Here is a 20741-nt window from a genome sequence, read left to right on the forward strand (position 1 = left end):
ACATTACAGCCACCACTTTGCAGGTGAGGGAGCCTAGAGGCAGAGTGGGCGGGGACTCCCCTCACCCCCTGCCTGGTCACACAGGAAGTCTTTGATCCACTTGAGGAGAGTGGGCCACTGAAGCCCTAAACAAGGGTTAAGTTGGGGGTACCCTCCCCAAGCGCCTCCCCCAGGACCCAGACAGACAGAGGCGGCTCTGGGCCAGGCTGAGTCACAGTTGAGGGTTTATTGCCAGTGTTAGGAAGGATGGAGGGTTGGTGGTGGTGGTCGGAGGTGGGGAGTCCAGGCGGCTGGGGGTCTTGGGAGGATTTCTGACTCGACACTGCGGGGCTATGGGTTTGGAGGGGCACTGCCGCCTCTCTGCCTCCCAGACAGCCCTGGGGCTGATGCCACATCCTGTCTACTGGCTAGTGCCTAAAAACGGGGGGGGGGGGGTCTGCTCACAGGAGGGAGTCTTGGGGGGCTCCCAGGACTTAACCTGCACCAATAAACCTTCCACCAAGGAAGCCAGGGAGTCCTTGTTCCTCTGGGGCAAGTCCTCAGGCCTTGTCGGGGCAGCTCCAGCTCAGACTAGGGTGTCAGGCTGGGCCATTCTGTTTCTCAGCAGCTCTGACCCCCTCCCAGCCTGGTAGAGCCTGGGGGTGGGGTGCACATACCCCAGCTGATCTCTACCCCTCAGGCCTCGGGGTACCTGCGGTACTGGGGATCCTTCTAAACAGATAACCCTCATCCTGGGCATTTGAGCCCCTGTTTTACTCACGACCCCGTCTCACAAGGCTCACTGTCCCTGGCAGGCTTTCCCTCGACCCCCATTTCTTGTCGCATCAAATGTGTTTTCTAGGAAGGGGTGTGGTGGTGATGGGGGGACTGAGGCAAAGCCTCTCCTTTCTGGCCTCCCAGGCCAGACCAACCCCCCACCTGAGAGTGAATGCACACACACACACACACACACACACCTTAAGGGACTCAACGCATGAGATAGGGACCACACACCTCAGCCACTGGCCTAGTGGGGGCCAGCAGTAGTGCTTTGGGGAGAGGGTCCAGCAAGGGGCTACAGGGCTCGTGGTCCCGGGCTGAGGGCCATCCTGTGGGTGCCCAGGCCTGGCCCCCCCTGAGGGGACGTGCGTCTGCCTCGCCAGGTCCTCGGCAGCCTTATCTGGGCATGGGCAGAGTGTCAGCGGACTTTGTGGGTCAGGGTGAAGGGGATGGCCCCATCCAAGCGGGGGGAGATGTGCCCCCACCCCTCCACAGATCTGCGTCTCGGAGAGTGGTGGCAGCGTGGCTCAGCGCAGCCCAGGGGAGGGGACACAGCCTTGAGCTCACAGAGCCATTGCCAGGCCCAGGAGGAGGAGGGACCGAGACCCCAAAACCACCTTCTGCCCTCAGTTCCTTCTTGCCTGCCTCTCGGGGATGCTGAGAGGAGAAAGCAGATGGAAGGAAGGGAAGCTGGGCCCGTGGCAGTGAGGAGGGGTCTGTCCTACTCCAAGGGTTGCCCTCTTCCCCTGCCAGAGGCTGGGAGGCTCCCCCAGAGCTCTCGCTGGCCTGGCTTCTGTGGGAAGGGGTCCAGGCCACCGTGGGAGACCCCAGCCCAGGGTGGGAGGTGTAAATAGCACAAGCAGAATCTGGCCCTGGGCTGGGCCTGGGGCAGAGGCAAGGGGAACCCGCTTGCACGGGGAGGGGCCCACTGGTGCCCCCTGCCTCCCAGTCCCAGGCCCGACGCAGGCCCTCAGGGGCTCAGTGGACAGAAGGGCGGGAGGGGCCTGTGCGGATGTGGCAGGGAGGGGAAGGAGAGAGCGGACAACCAGAAGGCAGGCCTGGGGGCCTCACCTTTGGTCCAGCTCACACAACAGTCACGGGTCACGCGGGGTGGATGGAGGCACGTGCTCACGGCCACAAGCACAGACAGACAGACGTGCACGCTGAGGCCGCCCAGGGGCCCCGGCCAGCCAGTGCAGCGGGGCCTAGAGCCCGCCACTGCCCATCCACCCGGTGTGGCTCCCCACCCGCCCAGCAGCTGACACGTGAGCCCCCCAGCCTAGGAGCCCACGACCTGGCCGGACCACGTCTCGTGGGGAGTATGTGGGGCCAACTGGGTGAGCACCACCTCCACAGCCTGGAACTTCTGGTTCTTGGGTGGGATGGGGCACATCTTGTAGGTCACCTCGTCGCCTTCCACGGGCACGTACTCCCCCTCGATGCTGGTGGGCGGGAGAGGGGCGTCAGCCCAGCAGCAGGCCCCACTCCCAGACACCCACTGCGGGCTGGCCTGAGGGCTGCCTCCCCTCCCTTCTCAGAGCTTCAGCTCGAATCTGTAAAACGGGAACCCGAAAAGGTCCCTCCCTGGCTGTGCTGTTTGGGGATTGAGCCATGAAAGGCAAGGGAGGTCCGGAGGCCTAGAGAAGCTCAGTGCCCACCCCCCCCCAGGTCTTGCCTGGCATCAGGGTTGGGGGCCAGGCCTAGATCATCTCTCCCATGTCCGCCTACCCTCCAGGCCAAAAGACCCAGGGGCTGGCCCAGTCCTCTCAGTTCCCGTGATTCAGGATCCCAGGGCTCAGCCAGTGGTTCCCGGGGCTTCCACGGCCTGGGTGTCCCCTCCCCACCTGGCTCCAGCCCTTCTCCTCCTCATGCCCCCCCCCCCACGCACCCACAGCCCCTGCGACAGGAGGAGAAAGATGCCAGGGACCCAGACTTCAGCCAGCCAGGGGAGAGGCCTGGAGAGGCATTTCTTCAGGCCCTGCAGGGACCCCGCAGCAGGGGCCCAGCCAGGAATAGGGAGGCGGGAGGGACTCACTCAGACACGTGCACAAAGATGTCCTCGGATCCATTCTCAGGGGTGATGAAGCCATGGCCCTGTGAGCGTGAGAACTGCTTACAGACGCCCTTGAATACGGGGCCAGCCGAGGCACGGGCTGTCCTGAGGTTAGAGTAGGGGGATAAGAGTTGTGACCTGGGGCCTCCCCTCCCTGGACTCCCACAGCCCCCCTGGGCCCTGCCTGCCTGCAGAGCCTGTCCAAGCGCTGAAACTGCACACAGTAATGCTCTCTTGTGGTCCCACTGGACAATAAGGAGACTGAGGCCCAGAGAGGGGAACTGGCTCCCCGAGGGTGCACAGCAAGTGGGCCTCCTAACTCCCAGCCAGTGCCCCTCTCTGTGCACAGGACCCTTTCCTCCTGAGACGATTCAGGTTTACATGGGCTCCTGTTGTAAGATTCCTGAGGGAAGAATACTGAGCCTAAACTCGAATATCTCTCAAAATGGGGAGCTCACTACCTCTCGAGGTCACAGTATCCTATTCACTTATGTGTCTCTTATCCACTCATTCATCATTTATTAAGCATCTGCTCTGTGCCTGGCCTTGGGTTGGACACAGGGGACAATTAGTGCTTGCCATCCAAAACCTCTCCTTTAGGGACACCGGGCTGGCTCAGTCGGTGGAGCGTGCGACTCTTGATCTTGGGGTTGTGAGTTCAAGCCCCATGTTGGGCATAGGGCTTACTTAAAAACAAAAATCTCTCCTTTGGCCAAGGCAAGTCAGTCTCCCTTGTGATTTCTCCAAATCGTCCCCCCCATGTGACCCCAGCCAGTGACCTACACCAGAGGCCCAAGCCTGGTCTCTGTCTAGCGTGCCCACCCCTCACCAGAGGTCAGTCCCTTACTTCCGTTTTGGTCCAGGCTGACCCATGTACCTGGAACACCCAACTTCCTTCTTCATCTACCACATCTTCCACACCCGCTAGGACCTCATCCTCCCTGACGCCTGATGCTGTGTCCTCTCCCCCAACCCTGGGTGGAGGTGAATGGTGGACAAATTCCTCCTGGATTGCAGGCAGTTTGTGGGCGGAGACTGTCTTATTCATCACTGGGTCCCCTGGTCAGGTGCTCAATAAATCTTAGTGGAGTGAAGAATGAATGAATGAACCCAGAAGTTACTGGAAGGTCCCTACACAGCTCCTCTGTCCTTGAGTGAGGACAACAGGGGTTAGACAAGGACAGGGACAGGGCTGGAGCCCTGTCCTGGGGAAAATCACTGGAGCCTGGGCGAGCGGCAGGTACTCACGCTGAATATGTCCTGGTCCGTTTGGTGGGCAGAGGACTGGGCAGGTCCCGGGATGAGACGCCGCCTCGCTCCCAGACCCTGCTGCCCTCCCGGTGGAAGGGGAAGGTGGGCCACACAGGAGACTTGGGGGAGTGGAGTGGGGGCACTACCGGGGGCGACGTGGGCTCTGAAGTCATGGCGGGTCCAGCAAGAGAGCCTGGTGGGCTCTCGGGCACAGGGGCCGGCGAAGAGCTTGGGCGTCCTTGCGGGCAGGGCCCGGCCTGGCCCTGCTCGGCAGCCGTGCCAGCCACAGGCTCCGTCTGGAATGGGAAGAAAGAGGTACAGTTGAGTGTGGGCCAGGTTGAGCGGCTTCTGGACGCCAGGCCCAAGTCTGGAGGGCTGGGCCTGCTCGCCAGTCCTCACAGAGTGACTTCAGGCCGCTCACGGCCCCCCCACCCTGACTCGGGGTCCTCCCCAGAAAGACAAAACAGTCCTATATCCTTGCTCTGGACTGAACTGTTCCCCCCAAAATTCATATCTGGAAGTCTTAATCCCCCAAGATGGTGGTATTTGGAGATGGGGCCTCTGGGAAGTCATTAGGTGTAGGTGAGGTGGGGGGGGGGCCATGGTGGGATTAGTGCCCTCGGAAGAAGAGACCCAGAGAGCTTGCTTCCTCTCTGCCATCTGGGGACACAGCGAAATGGGAGCTGTCTACCAAATAGGAAGAGGGCTCCCACTAGAACCAGACCAAGCTAAAACTAACCTCAAAGTCCTTCCAGCTTGAAGCTCAATTCTCTAACTCCAGGGGCCGGGGAGGTGGGATGGGGCAAGTGGCCAGTGACAGTCTGGAACACAGTTTGGCACAAATGTGAGCAGCTTCACAACCACACATCTGGGTTCGAATCTCAGCTTTGTCGCTGTACCTTGGGGACTTCAACAGTTCCAACATGGCGGGTGGGAGTGCAGCCTCTGGACCCAGGTGACCCGGGTTTCAATCCTGCCTCCTGCACCCTAACCGGCTGTGCAGCCTTGGTCAACGCTCTTAACCTTTGACTCAGTTTCCTGCTCTGTAAAATGGGGATAGTGCTGGTTCTCACTTCACGGAGAGGTTGCTGTCAGGATTCAATGACCCTCTCCGTGCCAGGGCGTGGTAAGCCCTTGGGAATGTTGGTGAGTTTGCCTTAGCCCTATTTTCCTCCGCTCTGAAATGGGGTTGGGAATACTTACCATGCCAGGTTACTGAGGAGTCACTGATGGAGTGTGTAATAGCTTCTGGCAACTCAGAGATACCCAATGAATTGCTATCATCTATGCTCATGGATAGAAATTCCCTCATCACCTGCTCAGTGCCTGGATGACCTTGAAAAAATTCATCCTGTATTTTCCTCTACTGAGGAAGAGAACATAGTCCTCTCCCCACAAAGGTTGGGAAGTCTCGGGGCCCTAAGAGACACTGCCGTGGAACCCTGCGGAGGACAGCTCAGAGTACTAAGCCAGGCTGTGGACGGAGCCTGGGGCCACAGTAGGGCCAGGCAGGACACCTGGACCAGGAGCACTCCAGCTCCACCGTGTACCAGCTGCCAACCTTGGGGAGTAGTTCCACTGGCCTCGGTCTCTTCATCTGTATAACGGAGCTGATAAACCCTGCCTCGATCCCTCACAGGCTACGGTGAGGCTTGGCTAAGCCTGGGGAGATAAAGAAGCTCTCATAATCCACAGTCACGTAGGAGTGAGGATGACAGGGTTCTCCACCTCCTCACCCCCGTGTTTCACCACCTCACCCCCTCATCCAAAGACCCTAGTGCCAGAGGTAAATCCCTGAGCCTCAACCCTATTTCGGGCCTCCATCTTGTGCCCCAGTCCCAGCCTAGAATTTTCAGGGCAGACTTGCCCCGAAACACAGTGTGGCAAGGGCTGGGAGAGCCTCGGAGTCACACCATCCAACAGGGGGGCAGGTCTCCTGGCCGCCATTCAAGGTCACACAGCAAGTGGGATTTTTCTGGGTCAGGCTGATGAGCCAGCTCTGCCATCCCTGGGGGTGGAGAGGCAGCCTTCCTCCTCCCCAGCCTCCTGTGCCTCAACATCCCTCTCCATCCAGGAGAGCTGCCGGGGAGTGAGAATGGCCTCTCACGGCCCTTCACAGCTCCTCACAGCTCCCCCCAAGCTGATGTGAGGTTTTTCTTTCTGAGCCTGCTCCAGGAGCCAAGGCCGGGTTTGGCCTTTTTATTCCCATTTTTAGAGAGAGGAAAACGCGATCACACAAGAACTTGGACTTGAACGTTCACAGCAGCGTAATTCACAATAGGCCCAAAGTGGAAACAACCCAGATATCCATCAACAGAGGAGTGGACCAACAAACCGCGGTCTAGCCACAGAGTGGAATATGACTCAGCCATAAAGAGGATTGCAGTCCTGAGCCCTGACGCCGCCGCGGCACAGATGAGCCTGGAGACCATTACGCCGAGTGGAAGAAGGCAGCCAGTCACAAAAGAGCACACTGCGTGATGCTATTCCCGTGAAATGTCCAGAATGGACAAGTCCACAGAGACGAAAAGGACATCCGTGGTTGCCAGGAGTTGGGGGGGACGGGATGATGGGGAGTAAATTCTAGTGGGTGCAGAGTTTCTTTCCGGGGTGATGAAAAGGTCCTGAAGTTGACCGTGGCCTTGTCGCACAATTCTGTGAGTGCTCTGAAAACCCCCGACTCGTCCACCTTAAACAGTTGAATCATATGGTGTGTGAGCTATATCGCCATAAAGCTGTTATCAAAAAGGAGAACAGGCAGCAAAGCTACCCAAGATGTCAGGGCCAGGAAAGCAAGAGACGTCAGGCCCCTCAGGCCCCTCGGCGCGTGTCCGGGCGGCCCCACCCCTCCTGGGCAGGGGTGGCAGGTGGACAGAGGCTCTGCTTCCTTCGGTCCCGGCCTGCCCACTGCACAGTTTTCCCAGAGCTGGTATTGTGCTTGGTGGTGACAGCCAGTGCTGGGAGGTCGTGGGGAGGAGGGGCAGAGGCAGCCCACGGCCGTTTCCAGGGGGACGCAGCTGTGCCGGGCCCTGCTCTGGCCTCCCGGCCTCCTCGCCTCCTGGCCTCCCGACCCAAGGCCTCTGGCGGGGAAGGCGGGGAAGGCGGACAGATGCATTGATTGATTAGCCAGGGTTAGAGTTGAGGGCAGCAGCCCCCTCCCTTCCCCTCCCCAAAATAAGTTCCCCATAACGGACCAGGCAGCAGAAGGGAGGAGGATGGAATAAGGGCAGTGATAGGCCTTCATGCCCTCCAGCCCCGCAGGACTGGCTGTTCTGGGCTCCTTCACCCCCACCCACCCCGCCAGCTTCCTTCGAGAAGCCCACAGTTAGCCTTAGAGCAGGAGTTAGGGCTGGGGGCGCAGACAAGGCAGCCTCCGCAGGGCAGAGAGCGCTGCTCTGGGATCTCCCCCACCTCCCTCCTCTTCTGGAAAATGGGGAGTGCAAGAGCGCATCCCCCAGAGCTCCTGGGAGGATGAAATGGGACAGAATGCTGGAAGAACAGCAGGTGCTGGGTGAGAGGTCGGCCCTCCCGGACCGGGCTGCTAAATTGGGCTGAGGGGGAAGAGGGAGTGGGCGGAAGGAGAGCCCCAGCTGGCCCGAGCCAAGCCCACCCCTAGTCTCCTCTTTTCTCTTTCCCCAAGGACTTGCCCAACCACTAGGTCCCTGCCCAGCCCCCTCCCTTTTTAATTCCTGCAGCCCCCGCTTCAGCAGCTGCTGTTATGCCTACATTTTGCAGATGAGGACACTGAGGCTCAGAGAGACTAAGTCATTCACTCAAGGCCACACAGCAATTAATGTCTGATCCAGGACTCAAGAACCAAGATAATCTGACTCTGGAGCCCTGCATTGCCACTGACTTGCTGTGCGAACTTGGACAGTCTTCCCCTCTCTGGGCCCTGCCAGAACCCTGGGAGAAGAGAACAAGGGGATGCAGGGCAAGCCTCTGGTTCAGGCCCTCTTCCCAGAGTGTTGCTGCAGAAAGGGACAAGTAAAGATGGGCTTTTATTGTCTGAATGCTGTACCCGGCGCAAAAGTCTTTACAGAGGCTACTCTCCATTTTGAAATCTCCCAGTTGCCCTGAAAGTTTGGAATTCCCCTGGTTTCTATTTTACAGATGAGGAAACTGAGGCTCAGGGAGGTGAAGTGACTCACCCAAGGTCACACAGCAGGTGAGTGACAAGAGCCCAGATCCATCTGAAGGCAAATGGTGGGTGCTCTTCTCGTGAGGATAAATTCTGCTCCTGGTTCAGCCAAAACACAGCTGGAGTTTTTACCAAAAGAACTTTCCCTGAGAGACTAAAGGGGAAAATAAACTCCTCCAAAAGCAGAGAAACAGATGAGTGTGTAGGACGTTTGTTTCGATTCAGAGTAAAGCCCAGCCCCCAAGGCACTCGGTCCGACTGTCGGGGAGCACCTGTTGCCCAGAACGATGCCCTTCAGAACTGGCCGCCGGGGGTTCAAGGACAGGCTGGGACCATTTCTGGCTTGGGCTGGAACCCTGACTCAACAGCGACCCTCCCTTTCTGAGCCTCAGTTTCCTTATGTGTCAGATAGGGCTAATAGTTAGCACCTGTCCCACGTGTGGGAGGGGCTGAGGAGCCGCTGTATGGACGGTCCACCTGTGAGGGCGCATCTCCCTGCCCACGCGGTCTGGCTCTGACCCTCCCGGCCAGGTTTGTCTTCATTTCCCTGCGTGAGGGCCAAACCCTGGCAATTCTGCGGACTGAAGGACCAGGGGAGGTAAAACCAGAGCATCAGGACTGTTCAGAGGTAACCTGAGGTGAGGCCGTGATACAGCATGACTCAGCCCTGTCAGCAGGTGACCATCATCCTGGTGCTGGGCCTCCTCCAATTCTCAGGTACCCCAAAAAGAATGGGGTAGGAAATGGCTGTCAGAGTCCTCTCTTGACCATGCGAATCCGTCTTGTTCAGGGCAGAGTAGGGAAAGCAAGCTGGCTCAATGCCCCCAGTGCTGTGTGATCTGGGGCAAGCCCTCAACCCTCTCTGGGCCTCACTCCTCGAACCATCACTGGTCCAGACGCCTACTGAAGGTCAGTCCGACTGTCCTCTGAGTTTGTCAAAAGCACACACGTAACTGAAAGGAAGCTGAATGCCAGGCATTGGGACAACAGGCCCGAGAGGAGACAGCCCCACCCTCCAGTGGGAGGACCAGACTGACCAGAGCACAGCATAGCATAGAGTGACAAGAGACACAGCTATCATGTATTGATTGTTAGCCATGTGCCAGTGTTCTGCCAAGTCCCTGGCCCCATTTCCTTAGGCGGTCCCAACAACACCCCTACGTGACAATGATCGTTATTATCCCCATTCTTCAGAAGAGTAAACTGAGGCCCAGAGAGGGAAAGAGGCTTCCTGGGTTCACACAGCTGGTCAGGAGTGGTGCTTTCTGCACCTGAGATGTTGGGGGGGCGGTAGGTTACAGAAAGGCCTCTGGGAGGCGGGAGGAAAGCTCCCTGACATCTCCTGCCCTCCCCTGAAGAAGGAAGAACAGGGGCGTGGAAGAACTGGGGAGTCAGGGCTTGGGGTTCTATTTCTGGCTTTGTGCTGACTCAGACTATGACCTTGGGTGAATCACTTGCCGACTCTGGCAAGCCTAAAAACAACTCCCCCAATAAAAATGTCCCAGCCCCGAACCCCCAGTGTGGAGGCACAGCCGGGGGAGGAGAGGATATGGTGACTTAAAAAGGGGAAGGCCATGGGGCGCAGGATGGTGCTGGGAGGGCTTTCTGGACATTGGGGTCTTATCTACGGTGGGTGGCCTTGGGAGCCTGAGGAAACAGCCTCAGGACCACCAGCCAGAAGCTGGCACTTCCCCAGTCCCTCCCCTCCCCCAGCCACCCAGACAGTCCTTAAAATACATCAGTGCAAGAGCTGCTCCAGTAGCTGGAGGTGACCTAATTAAACCTGGTTCTTCCCCCTCTGGCAGCGTGCACGTGTGTGTGCACGCGCGTGTGTATGGGGGTGAGGGGCTGCCCCAGCCTATATTTGAGCTTCATGGAGACCTTTTCACTCTCCTTGTCACATGCTCCTACTGCCCTGGGGCATGTGACCAGGCCTTTGGGCTTCCTTGGCATCAGTGAGGGTGAAGGTGCCAGGATGGGCTCCTCAAGGGCCAGGCTCACATCCCATCTCTGCCAGGCTGTGTGACCCTGAGCAAGTCACTTCCCACTCTGAGTCCCCCCAGAGAGAGGAAAGGATTGGTCAAAGTCACACTTAGAGTAGCTGAACTCAAATCAGTGTGACCCCAAAGCCCAGAGCTTTCCAGCGTGCCAGCCGCCACCCCAGTGACCATCATTCCACCGGCTTTGGAGCAGGGGAGAAGCCCCCCACTACTTTCTGCTCCCTACCTTGCTGCTCTGCGTGGACACGGGTCCCAACTGCCCCAAGCCCCCGGACTTGGCTGTGCTGGTTGTGACCAGTAGACGTGAGCAGCTCAGCCAAGCCCAGAGCGCCCTCTGCTGATGCCAATCTTGGGGACCTGCTTCCAGAACAACCAGCCTGTGAGTGTCCCCTCCCCACAGGCTAGCTGTGTAGGACCCCCTATTCCTCCCTTGAGGGCCCCTCCATGGCCAGCGGGCATCTGTGAACGTTGCCAGGCCTGAGAGGGGACTCTGTGGCCCATACTGTCTCTCGGCCTTTCCCAGGCCCCTGTGCGGCCAGTTCCTGCTTAGACCTTTTTCTTGGAGTGGAGGGCAGACAGACCCAGGGGGAGGGACAGATATGGGAAATAGATGTTAGAAAGGACTTCAAGGAAATGGTGAGGGTAGGCGGAGGGAGTCTGGGTGAAGGAAATATCCAGAATTTGGAGGGCCCAGAGGCCTCTGGAATGGAGTCAGTTTTGGGGACAAAAACTGGCTCCCCATCCTCCAGGGGGCCGGAGACTGCCCCTCCCCATCGAGAGGCCTCTTCTGGAGCACATCCAGGTGGGCACGGTGCCAGACCCTCAGAGAGGTTGCCCACCCTCCACCGGGGCGCACTTCCTCCTCCCCTCCCCCAGCCCCAGCGGATGCAGCAGTTCACACTCCGTATTTATTATTGTTCTCACTCAGAGTCCCTCCCCTCTCCCTGGGAAGAGGCTGCAGGCTGGCAGCTTGGCAGGAACCTGCTGTCTCCCTTTCGGGGGCCAGCATCACCCCTTATCTCTGCCTGGACTCCTTGTGCCCGGGGAAGGCCCCTCAAGGACTTGGGGCTAGCCCTGGCTGCCCCGAGTCCCTGCATCCCTGCATCCCGCAGCTGGGGGCCAGCAGCCTAGCCTGCCCCCTGCCCCCGGGGCTGCACCCTGGCAAGGGGGGAGGTCCGAGCGAGACCAGCAAGCAGGGGAGAGGAGTGGCCTCAGGAGAGGCAAGAGCTCTGGGTAGGGGTGGCTCTGAGGCGAAGATAATTACATGGAGCCACCACTCCAAGCCAATTAACACAATTATCCCCATCGCGTTGGGGACGAAATAGAGTCAGGACAAGACAGCTGCTCCAGGTCCAACTATCTGCCTGCCCTAGATGGTCCCTCCCCAGCCCCAGCCCCAGCCCCAAATTCCAGGGGGACAGACCCACAGGCTCCCTGCTGCATTCTCCTTTTGGCATCTGGTAGGAGCACGATTATTCATTCCCCAGTCATTTCTCTTCCCCTGGTTCCCAGACAGGAGGCTGCGGCTTGGCAGGTGTCTGCTATTCTCTGCCTCTTGAGCCAGACACAAGTCCCAGACACACACACACACACACACACACACACACGCTCTCACAGGGAGCCACACGGCCTCAGCTTCCCTTGGGGGCCAGGAGGAGGGAGGGAGGGAGGGAGGGAGGGAGGGGAGGAGGGAGGACAGGGTGGGCTCATCCACCTCCCCTCCTACACCCCCCTCTGTAAACTGAACGGGGCTGGGCCAGCCCCAGGGGAGGGCCCCACCTTCCCAGCCCCGCGGCGTCCTACCTCCCTGCTTTGCCCCTGCCAAGCTGCTGTGCCCTCGCCGCCCCGTCCTGACCCTTACCTCTCCCTGGCTGCCGAGGTCCAGGCACTGGCTCCGGCGGCCGCCTTCAGCACTCCGCCTGTCTCCGGCTCGGAGCTGGCCAGCAGGGGATGGTCTGAAGGATGGGTTGTGGGTATGACTCTGTGTGTGTGTGTGTGTGTGTGTGTGTGTGTGTGTGTGTGTGTGTGTGTGTGTGTGTGTGTGAGAGCATGCGGCACCTCGAGCCCCTCACTCACTCACTCACACACGCCCTCCTCCTGACGTCAGGAAGAGCAGGAGGGAGGGACTGCGATGAGAATTTGTACTCCCTGCTTAAAGGGACACGGGGCCCTGTTGCCTCTGGGCCAGACGCCGCCTCCGGAGTCAGGCACAGGCTGGGTGAGAGAGTTAGCTGCGTCTCTCGGGGCCCTAAAGCTTCTTTTTTTGGAAAGTGGCTTTTATTGCCAGGCCAGGGTATAATTTGCCCTGCCAGGTGGGAGTAGCCGCTGAGGAATGCAGGGGGAGAGAAGCTGGGACAGCCTGCATTCCCGGCAATTAGAGAGCTAGTGAGTGGGAGTGCGTGTGCGTGTGCGTGTGCGTGTGCGTGTGTGTATGCGCGTGTACTGGGGGCCACGGGGTGGAGGGGGGTAAGTCTGGGAGAACAGAGGTCTCAGCAGAGAGGAGCCCTCTCTGAGGGGGCTCCAGACAAGGGCGGGGAGAGCCCAGTTTCCAGGGACTCTCAGACCTTCCTCTACCCTCTGGATCCTCAGAGTGTCCCCCGGCCTCCATTAGCACCAACACTGCTCAGGTCTATCCCTCGCTCGGCGGAGATCCTTGTGAGTACATGAACGTGGGCAATCACAGGCGCTCATCTCCTTCTCTGGCCCACAGTAGAAGATATTTCTATTGAATTGAATTGAATTGAATTGAATTGAATTGAATTGAATTGAATTGAATTGAATTGAGAAGCCCTGTAGGGAGTTATAAGTTTGCTACACACCCACACCCCCAACACATACCCCCCTACACACACACGCTCACCCCCCACACACACACACACATGCTCCAGGCCGGACAGCCCCCGCCCCCTTCCCAGTGCCCTGGTTTCCACATCAGAGAGGCCCTGGGTGTGAATCTCCGCTCCATCACTCCCAGGCTGTGCGCACTTGGGAAATCTTTTACTGACTCTGATCCTTCACAGCCTCTCTGCAAAGGAGGTAAGAAGGCCCTTTCTGAGCCGCTGTCGGTATTTCCAGAACAGTCCGTAGCTAAGCCTCAGGCCCCGCTAGAGAGGCCGCCACAAAGGGGTATCTCTTCCTCCCCATCCTTTCTCCTCGGCCTCAGCTTGGAAAGAAGGAAGGCTTTCCCGCCTATAATCCTTAGCACTCCTGACGCAGGCTGGCATTTTCAACAGAAGTCTTATTAAAATTAAAAGGAGGAGGGAGTCAAAAGGGAAATGATGGAGAAAAATGCAATTAATAACAACAGCTAGTAAGATACTCTGAGGACTCCCAGGCCGTGGGGCAGTAGGCTTTGCCACCATTCAAGGCCCACAACGATCCAGCAATTTATTATCATCACCCCTATTTTGCTGGCGAGGATGTAAGGCTCAGGTAGGAGGAGGGAATTGCCCGTGTTCATTGTCTGGTTAGAAGGATATTTGAACCCAGGGCCCTCCAATGCCACCAAATATCCCTGCCCTTCCAGAATCTCCCAGAACAATCAGGCTCAGACAGTCTAGGTTTCTGATCCTACACAAGAGATGGGGAACCTTGTTGCCCATTGTCACCTGAGGCCTGGAGTTCAGATTCTATTCTACCTGCTAGACTGAGGACCTCGCCCAGAGAAACCTCAACTCGCTTAAACCCTTCTCTTCTTTCTTTTGTCTTCCTCTCTTCCAAAGATAATCATAGTTTTCAAAGTGCCCCCACGGGCTTCAGCTCACCTGCTGCTTAGAACAACTCTGTGAGGTTTACCTGGATGAGAAAATGGGCTGGGAGAGATAGGGGACCTCACGGAGTCACCCAGCTCGGAGGTGACAGAGTGACGGAACAGGGGCCTGGACCCATGGTTCTCACGCTCCAGAAGAAGGGCTGGGGCTGGGGTCATGGCTGTGATCTCCTGTGCCCACCACCCACTGTCCCTTCTGCGGGGAAACAGCCCCCATGCTCTCATCTGGGGAACGCCCTCTCCTCTCTCCTGAGCCACAGGACCCCTGGCGGCCCATCAGAACCAGAGTCAGGAATTGGGTTGGAACGTCGATGCCAAGGCCAGCTCTTCTCCCCATGGGTCCTGAGTTGGCAGAGCTTTGGCCGAGGGCTGTTGGTGGCCGAGCTATGGACTACAAGCCAATGGGCCACCAGCGGGGAGTAGCCAGGGAGGACTTTTCTGAGCTGATGATGTTTGAGCTGAGCCCCAAGTGACAAGAAGGAGCCAGACTTGCCAGAATCCAGAGAGAAGACACTGTGGGAAGAGGGGATGGTTGGTCGGAAGGTCCCCGGATGGGTGAGAGCTTCGGAGTGCCTGGGGAATAGGAAGGAGGCTGGTGTGGCCGGAGCGGGGGGAGGGAATGGAGGGGAGGATATCCAGGCTACGTGTGAGAGGCCAAGGCCTGGTCTGCCGTGGACAAGGCCAAGGCAAGGGCCACGGGCCTGACCCTCACTTCGTGTCCGGCCTTTCTTGGAGGCCCCACCCGCCGGCTGGTGGACATGTGTGGAGGCTGCCAGGCAGCCCGAGAGCTGTGAATGAAGGAGGCTGGGCTGAGGTTTGAAGTAGTGTTATGATTATTCTCTACAACGAGGAGAGGGCACAGCTGTTCATTCAGGAAATGAGCAGGCCCCTGGCACCACCCACCCACCCACCAGCAGCTGAGTAACAAAGAAATTGTCTGCTTGAAACCAAGGGTTCTGCCGCCGAGGCTATTTTTGTGAAAGGCTGAGAATTCAAAAACTCATCTCCTCGAAAGCCTTCCTCACCTCAGAGAATCTGAAGAGGTGGGTAAGAGCAGAGTAGCCCCTGAGTCCTACTGATTCCATCTGAATCCTGATTCCCACCCTGTTGCCTACTGTCCCCCCACCCTTGGGGGCCAGGCCTGGGACTACCTGGCCTTGAATCCATGTAATGCTTTAAGATGCATACATCCTTAAGACGTCAGTGCCATCCGTTGGACAGATGTGGAAACTCAGGCACAGAGAGGTTAAGAAACTTGCCCGACATCACACAGCTGGTGAGAACTCAGGAGTTCTGGCGTCATTACCCTCTTATTCTTTCTGCCACGCCACACTGTCTTTGAGATGTCTTTTCGGTTCCCTGCATGCCCGTCTCCTGGGCCGTGGGGAGATCCTCTTCTGCAGCTTTGACCACGTCATTCGTTCATTCAGTCAAACCTTTGACAAATACTTACTGACTCCTCAGATGGTCTAGGCTGGAACCCAGCAGTGAACCAGACAGATACACACGTTGAGTTTATAAGGCTCATGTCCTGTCTAGGAAGAGACATGGCACCAAGGATGCAAACGAATAAATGTATGAATGCGATTTATGAAGACGCACACCACCGGGGTGGGAAGAAGGAGCCGGGCAGGGCTGAGTCCACCTGCTGAGGGCTGAGAGAGGCCACTTTGAGAAGGCGCCCTTGTAAGCTGATCACCAAGGGTGAGAAGGAGCCAGCCTTGTAAAAAGTAGGGAAGAGTGTTTCCCAAAGAGGGAACAGCATGGGTGAACTCCCAGAGGCAGGAAAGGACGCTGTATGTTCCAAAGGTCACTGATGTGACTGGACGAGGAAGCAAGAGGAGGGCCGGGGTCACATTGTATAGGGTTGGGGGGGGGACCTGGCAAGAGGCCTGCTCCTCATCTGAAATGAGATGGGAAGGCATGAGATGCTCCTGCCTCCAGACAGTATCCCTGGTGGCCTCACAGCCTCATCCTGGGTAATGATCAACGCAGGCGGGAGACTGAGGAAGATGGAGGGGTCCTCTGGCCCTGGCCCCAGGGCTGGAGATTACCCTCTGGCCTGTGGGTGAGGGTCTCCTGGTGCTTAAATCCACTCAAGCCATTGAGAATTGCTCTCTGTCATAGGGTAAGGGGTCCCTCCCACAGCTGGCCCCCTCTGCACCCTGCCCTGAGGCCCTGGGGCTGGAGCAGCCAGGCTGACCCCCAGCGAACCCAGGGCTGGGATGGGCTGTGAGCCAGGCCTGCCTCACACATCCATTCCTGAACACCCTGAGGCTTCTTAACATTTAGGCTCACCTCCATCTGAATCTTCTGAGTGAGGCCGTCCCTGACTGCCCTAGCTAGAGTGCTAGTCACTCACTTCACAGTATTCATGTGACCTTTCTCCATAGCAATGCCTGGAATGATCTCCCCTCTCTGGAACACAAGCCCCCAGAGCAGGGCCTCATGCACAACCACCCCCAACAAATACCTGTTGACCTTTTGCACTTTGCTTTTGGCTCAAGCCAGAACAGAGAGCAACATACCGGGAGGCTCTGTTTTTAGGTCCCTTCTAGAATCACTATTCCCAGTGGTACTTCATCTGTGCTTTTGGTCTCCATGGAAGAACTTTTTTTTTTTTTTGAGAGTTTATTTTTAAGTAATCTCGACACCCAACGTGGGGCTCGAACCCACAACCCCAAGATCAAGAGTTGCATGCTCTTCCGACTGAGCCAGCCAGGTGTCCCCATGGAAGGACATTTTACAAAGTGCCCAAATAAGAATCGTTCCTGGGCCCGTTCAGACAGACCTTCAAGGGCCTGGTGCTGCTCCTCAGAGCTTCCATTCCTAAGAACCCAGAGGGAGGTCTCTGGGGCTCAGAATCGAGACAATCTGGACTTACTGACACCTGGTTGGTTTCCATATTGTAATTGAAAATGTTTTCCTCTTGGCTGTGGATGCTGGAAAGCTCAGAGCCAAATCCCTCCACCATCAGCAAGCTTCCAGACCATGGTGGGGGGGGCGGGGGCAGGGAGGAGTCCCAGGGCTAATCTTTTCTTTCCTTCCCTCTTTCATTCAATAATCCAACAAATATTTGTCCTGAACTGATTGTGCACCTTTCTAGGTAGTGGGGAGTGGACAGTGAACAAAACAGATGAAATGCCTGTCTTCATGGAGCTTACAGTCAGGAAGAGGGAGGGGGCAATAGAAGAACCTCATAAAGCAGGCCATGTGCTGTGGGAAACTGGTAAGTGGGGTAGGGAGTGGGGGCTGGTGGCTGGGTGGTTTGAAATTTAAAATGGGGGGCTCCGGGTGGGGGGTCAGGAAAAGCCTCACGGAGGTGTCACTAAAGCAAGGGTCTGCAGGAGGTGAGGACTGAAGACAGGAGGGTGGGGACGGGAGACCGTTCTGGGGAGAGGCAGAGGTCCCAGTGGGGAGTGTGTCTGGGGTGTCAGAAACAGCCACTGGGCACAGCAGTGGGACATGCCGTCACAGGGGTGAGGGGCAGAGGACCCTGAGGGCTGTGAAGGACGTCCTAAGGCCTGGCTTTTATGAGATGGAGCATTGCAGGGTCCAGAGAGGAGGGTTGAGAATTTCTGATCGGCATTTTAACAGTGTCTCTCCGGCTTCTGTTTTGAGCAGAGACGGTGGGGCGTGAGGCCAGTACAAGCAAACTGGGGTGGAGGCTGAAGCAAAGGCCCAGGTGAGGAGTGCGGAGTGAGGGGTGCAGGGTGAGGGTGGCTGGGCCCCAAGAGTTGCAGTGGGGGTGAGCAGGAGGATTGGATTCTGTTTGCATTGGAGGTAGAAACAATAGGATTTGTTCACAGTTGTGTAGGGGAGGAGGTGAGAGACAATGAAACATAATCCCCATGTTTGGGCCTGAGCGACCTAAGAATGGAGGAGTCATTTTCTAAGATGGGAAGACTGGGGCGGGGGCAGGTTGGCAGGAGAGACATGACCAAGAGTTCCACTCTGGCCCAGACTAAACTCAAGTTGCTGAATAGGGACATGGAGCGGGCAGGGGGTGAATCTGGCGCTCGGGGAGAGGGCCACGAGGGAGCCACGGGGGAGCCTCCGTGGCAAGGTGCTGGTCACCGCCCCGAGGCCCCATGACAGCACCAGGCATGCACAGAGATGCGGAGATGGCACAAAGTGGCCCCGGGACCCGCCAGCTTTTAGAGACGGGAGGAGGACCCGGGTGAGCGCCGTCCCCTGGAAGCCAAGCAGAAGGAGTGTGTGAAGGACAAAGGAGCACCCGCGGCTGCTGAGCACTGACAATTAGCACTGCATTGGGCAACGTGGAGGCCACTGGTGAACCAAAGAAAGCAGTGTGGGCTGCGTGGCGGGGCCAGAACCGGACCACAACAGGTTGAAGAGAGGACAAGAAGAGGAGATTTGGAGACCACAAGCCCTGACGGAATCTTCGAGCAGTTTCGCCAGTAAAGGGAGCAGAAAATGGGCCACTAGCTGGAGGGCCAAGAGAGGGGTGTTTTTAAGATGTAAAAAATCTTAATTGCTTTTTAAATTTAAATTTAAATTCTGAATAGGTAAGATATTCCCATGATCCTAATTATCAAAGATTCCAGAGGGCGTTTGGTAATCTCCCCCCCTTCCCCACTCCCACACCCTCAGCCATTCTGTTCCTCGCCCTGCAGTCCCCCCATGTAATCAGATGCTTGTCAACAGAGTATTATTTTTCCCCTTTTCCCACAAATGGTAACATCCCATACATACTGCGCTGTGCTTTGTGTTTTTATACTTAATGTATCCTGAATATCATTCCATAGCAATACACAAAGAGCGTTCTCGTCCTCTTTTTTTATGCCTTCATATTATTTCTTTCTGTGAGGCACCATATATAGTTTTTATCCAGTCCTCCATGATGGACAATCATTTGAGATCAGTTCTATTATTATCTCTGCTTTACAGAGAGACAGCCAAGGCACTGAGAAGTTCTCGGGCTTTAGCATGCTGTGGCGTGGGAACTCCATGCCCTTAACCACTCACTGGACTCTCCTCCTCCTCCTGGGTTAGCTTCCAACCCTGTTTCTCCCTCACTCCTCCACTTAACAATGATTTTGCTATCCTTTTGTTCGTTCAAATAACACATATTTACAAGCCCTGACCATGTGCCAGACACAGGGCTAGGCCCAGAGGATGTGGAGGGACATGGCAGAGAAGTCCACTGCCGTCGAGGAGCTTACAAACTGCCTTTGTGTGTTTTTGTAAGCCACCTCGAATCTTCCATGGAACAACGCAGAGAATTAACAAAGAAGCCCAGTCCCTGTTTTTCCTAATGAGGAAACCAAACGTGCCAACAAATCACTGTTGCAGTCGTGTGAGCTGAATACCATAAAAGAAGCCTGGGAACCCAAAACACTAACTCTGCAATGCTGGCCCCATCCCCTCAGCCTGGCCCTCCTCCAGTTTCCAGTCTCAGTGAAAGGCCCACTACCCAGCCAGGGCCCAAAGCCCTCCTGCCTTTGGCTCCTCCCACTTCTGTCCCTAGGTCACCCACCCTATCCCTGGGACCACCCCCTGGAGACCTCTGGACTCTGCCCAGCTTCACGCTCCATGGCTACCAGGCTTACTCAGGCCTTCTCTTACAGGAGCCACCCAATAACTTCTTCCCTGGTCTTCACGTTTCCACCCCAGCCCCTTCCCACCCACTGTCCATCCCACTGATGCGTCACTGTGTCATTCCCCTGTTCTTACCATCTAAGGCTTCCTTTTGCCGTCCTTGGGTTAATAATGGCCTGGCACAGCCCAGTGGTTAGGATCATGGGCTCTGGAGCCTGAATCCCAGCTCTGCCAGTCATTAGCTGTGTGACCTTGAGCGACCTACTTAACCTCTTTCTGCCTTAGATGAGGCAAAATGAGATAATGAGATAAATGAGATAAATCAGGTAATGATAATTATAGACCCTACTATATAGCTGTTGTGAGGATTAAATTATAATGATAAGGCCCTTGTGATCTGGACCCTGCTGAGGTCTCCAATCTCACGGTTTTTATCTCCCTATAAATCAGCTGAAATACTTCTAATTTCCTGAGAGCATCAAATTCTCTCTCTCTCTCCCTCTTCCCTGCAACCCCTCTGAGCTGAAGTGGGGCCCGGGGCCCAGTTCTTCCCACTGGATCTCCAAAGCTGGGCACACAGTATGTTGAGTGAATCAATGAATGGGGTAGGCATTGTGTTTGGGTTCTGATGGATGAGTAGGAGTTCTCCAGGTAAACAAGTGTTTGAGGAAGGACTAAAAGAACTTGCTCCATCCCAGTGCTTGGAAACAGAAGGAAGGTAAGACTGGAGAGAAAGGCTGCATTCGGTCCAGACCTTTCCATGTAGGCAGAGGATATTCATGAAGGGAAGGTTTTCGTGACAGTGCGAGAGTCACTTAAGGAGAGACTGAGGCCAGAAGCCAGGGGTGTGGCTAAGCTCCAGCAGAGCAATGGAAGGGCCTGAACCAGGGCAGTTTGAGAGACTGAGGAAAAGACTCATCTCCTCAATACTTTTCCTGAATGCCTCCTAGAAATATATTAAGGGATCATGGGACTAAAGAGCTGAAGTAGCATTTCCCCCTATCTTCAAGTAGCTCAAATCCTAGGAGAAGCAGACAGACCTAAAAATAAAAATATGGATGCAGAGAAGGCCAAATTAAGTATCACTGCACCAGCCTCACGCAGATATCGCCACATGTGTAAAATCTGCAAAGAGAAGCACCATGCATTTCCGAGTGCCTCTCTCATCCACCCCAAGGCTTTTTTTAAGTTCTCAAATTTTTATTT

At 56.5% G+C, this 20741-nt stretch overlaps 1 protein-coding gene across 3 annotated transcripts; it reads right to left on the reverse strand.

Moving 5' to 3' along the window:
* Window positions 1-7: 7 nt before the first annotated feature.
* Window positions 8-12210, reverse strand: CSDC2 (cold shock domain containing C2). Of its 3 annotated transcripts, XM_034987408.1 has the most exons (5): window positions 12066-12130; window positions 4803-4884; window positions 4061-4359; window positions 2795-2917; window positions 8-2201 (listed from the first exon to the last, which is right to left on the reverse strand). In XM_034987408.1, exons 3-5 carry the CDS (start codon window positions 4234-4236, stop codon window positions 2039-2041), a joined length of 462 nt encoding a protein of 153 aa, XP_034843299.1. In that variant the 5' UTR covers window positions 4237-4359; window positions 4803-4884; window positions 12066-12130; the 3' UTR covers window positions 8-2038. The 3 variants fall into 3 exon arrangements, with proteins under 3 accessions (XP_034843299.1, XP_034843300.1, XP_034843298.1); XM_034987409.1 differs by lacking the exon at window positions 4803-4884 and having other exon boundaries at window positions 12066-12210; XM_034987407.1 differs by lacking the exon at window positions 12066-12130 and having other exon boundaries at window positions 4803-5054.
* Window positions 12211-20741: the final 8531 nt, after the last annotated feature.

The sequence above is a fragment of the Mirounga leonina genome, unplaced genomic scaffold (genome assembly GCF_011800145.1).
Source record: "Mirounga leonina isolate KUSES-001 unplaced genomic scaffold, KU_Mleo_1.0 Mir_418, whole genome shotgun sequence".
NCBI classification, from domain to species: domain Eukaryota; kingdom Metazoa; phylum Chordata; class Mammalia; order Carnivora; family Phocidae; genus Mirounga; species Mirounga leonina.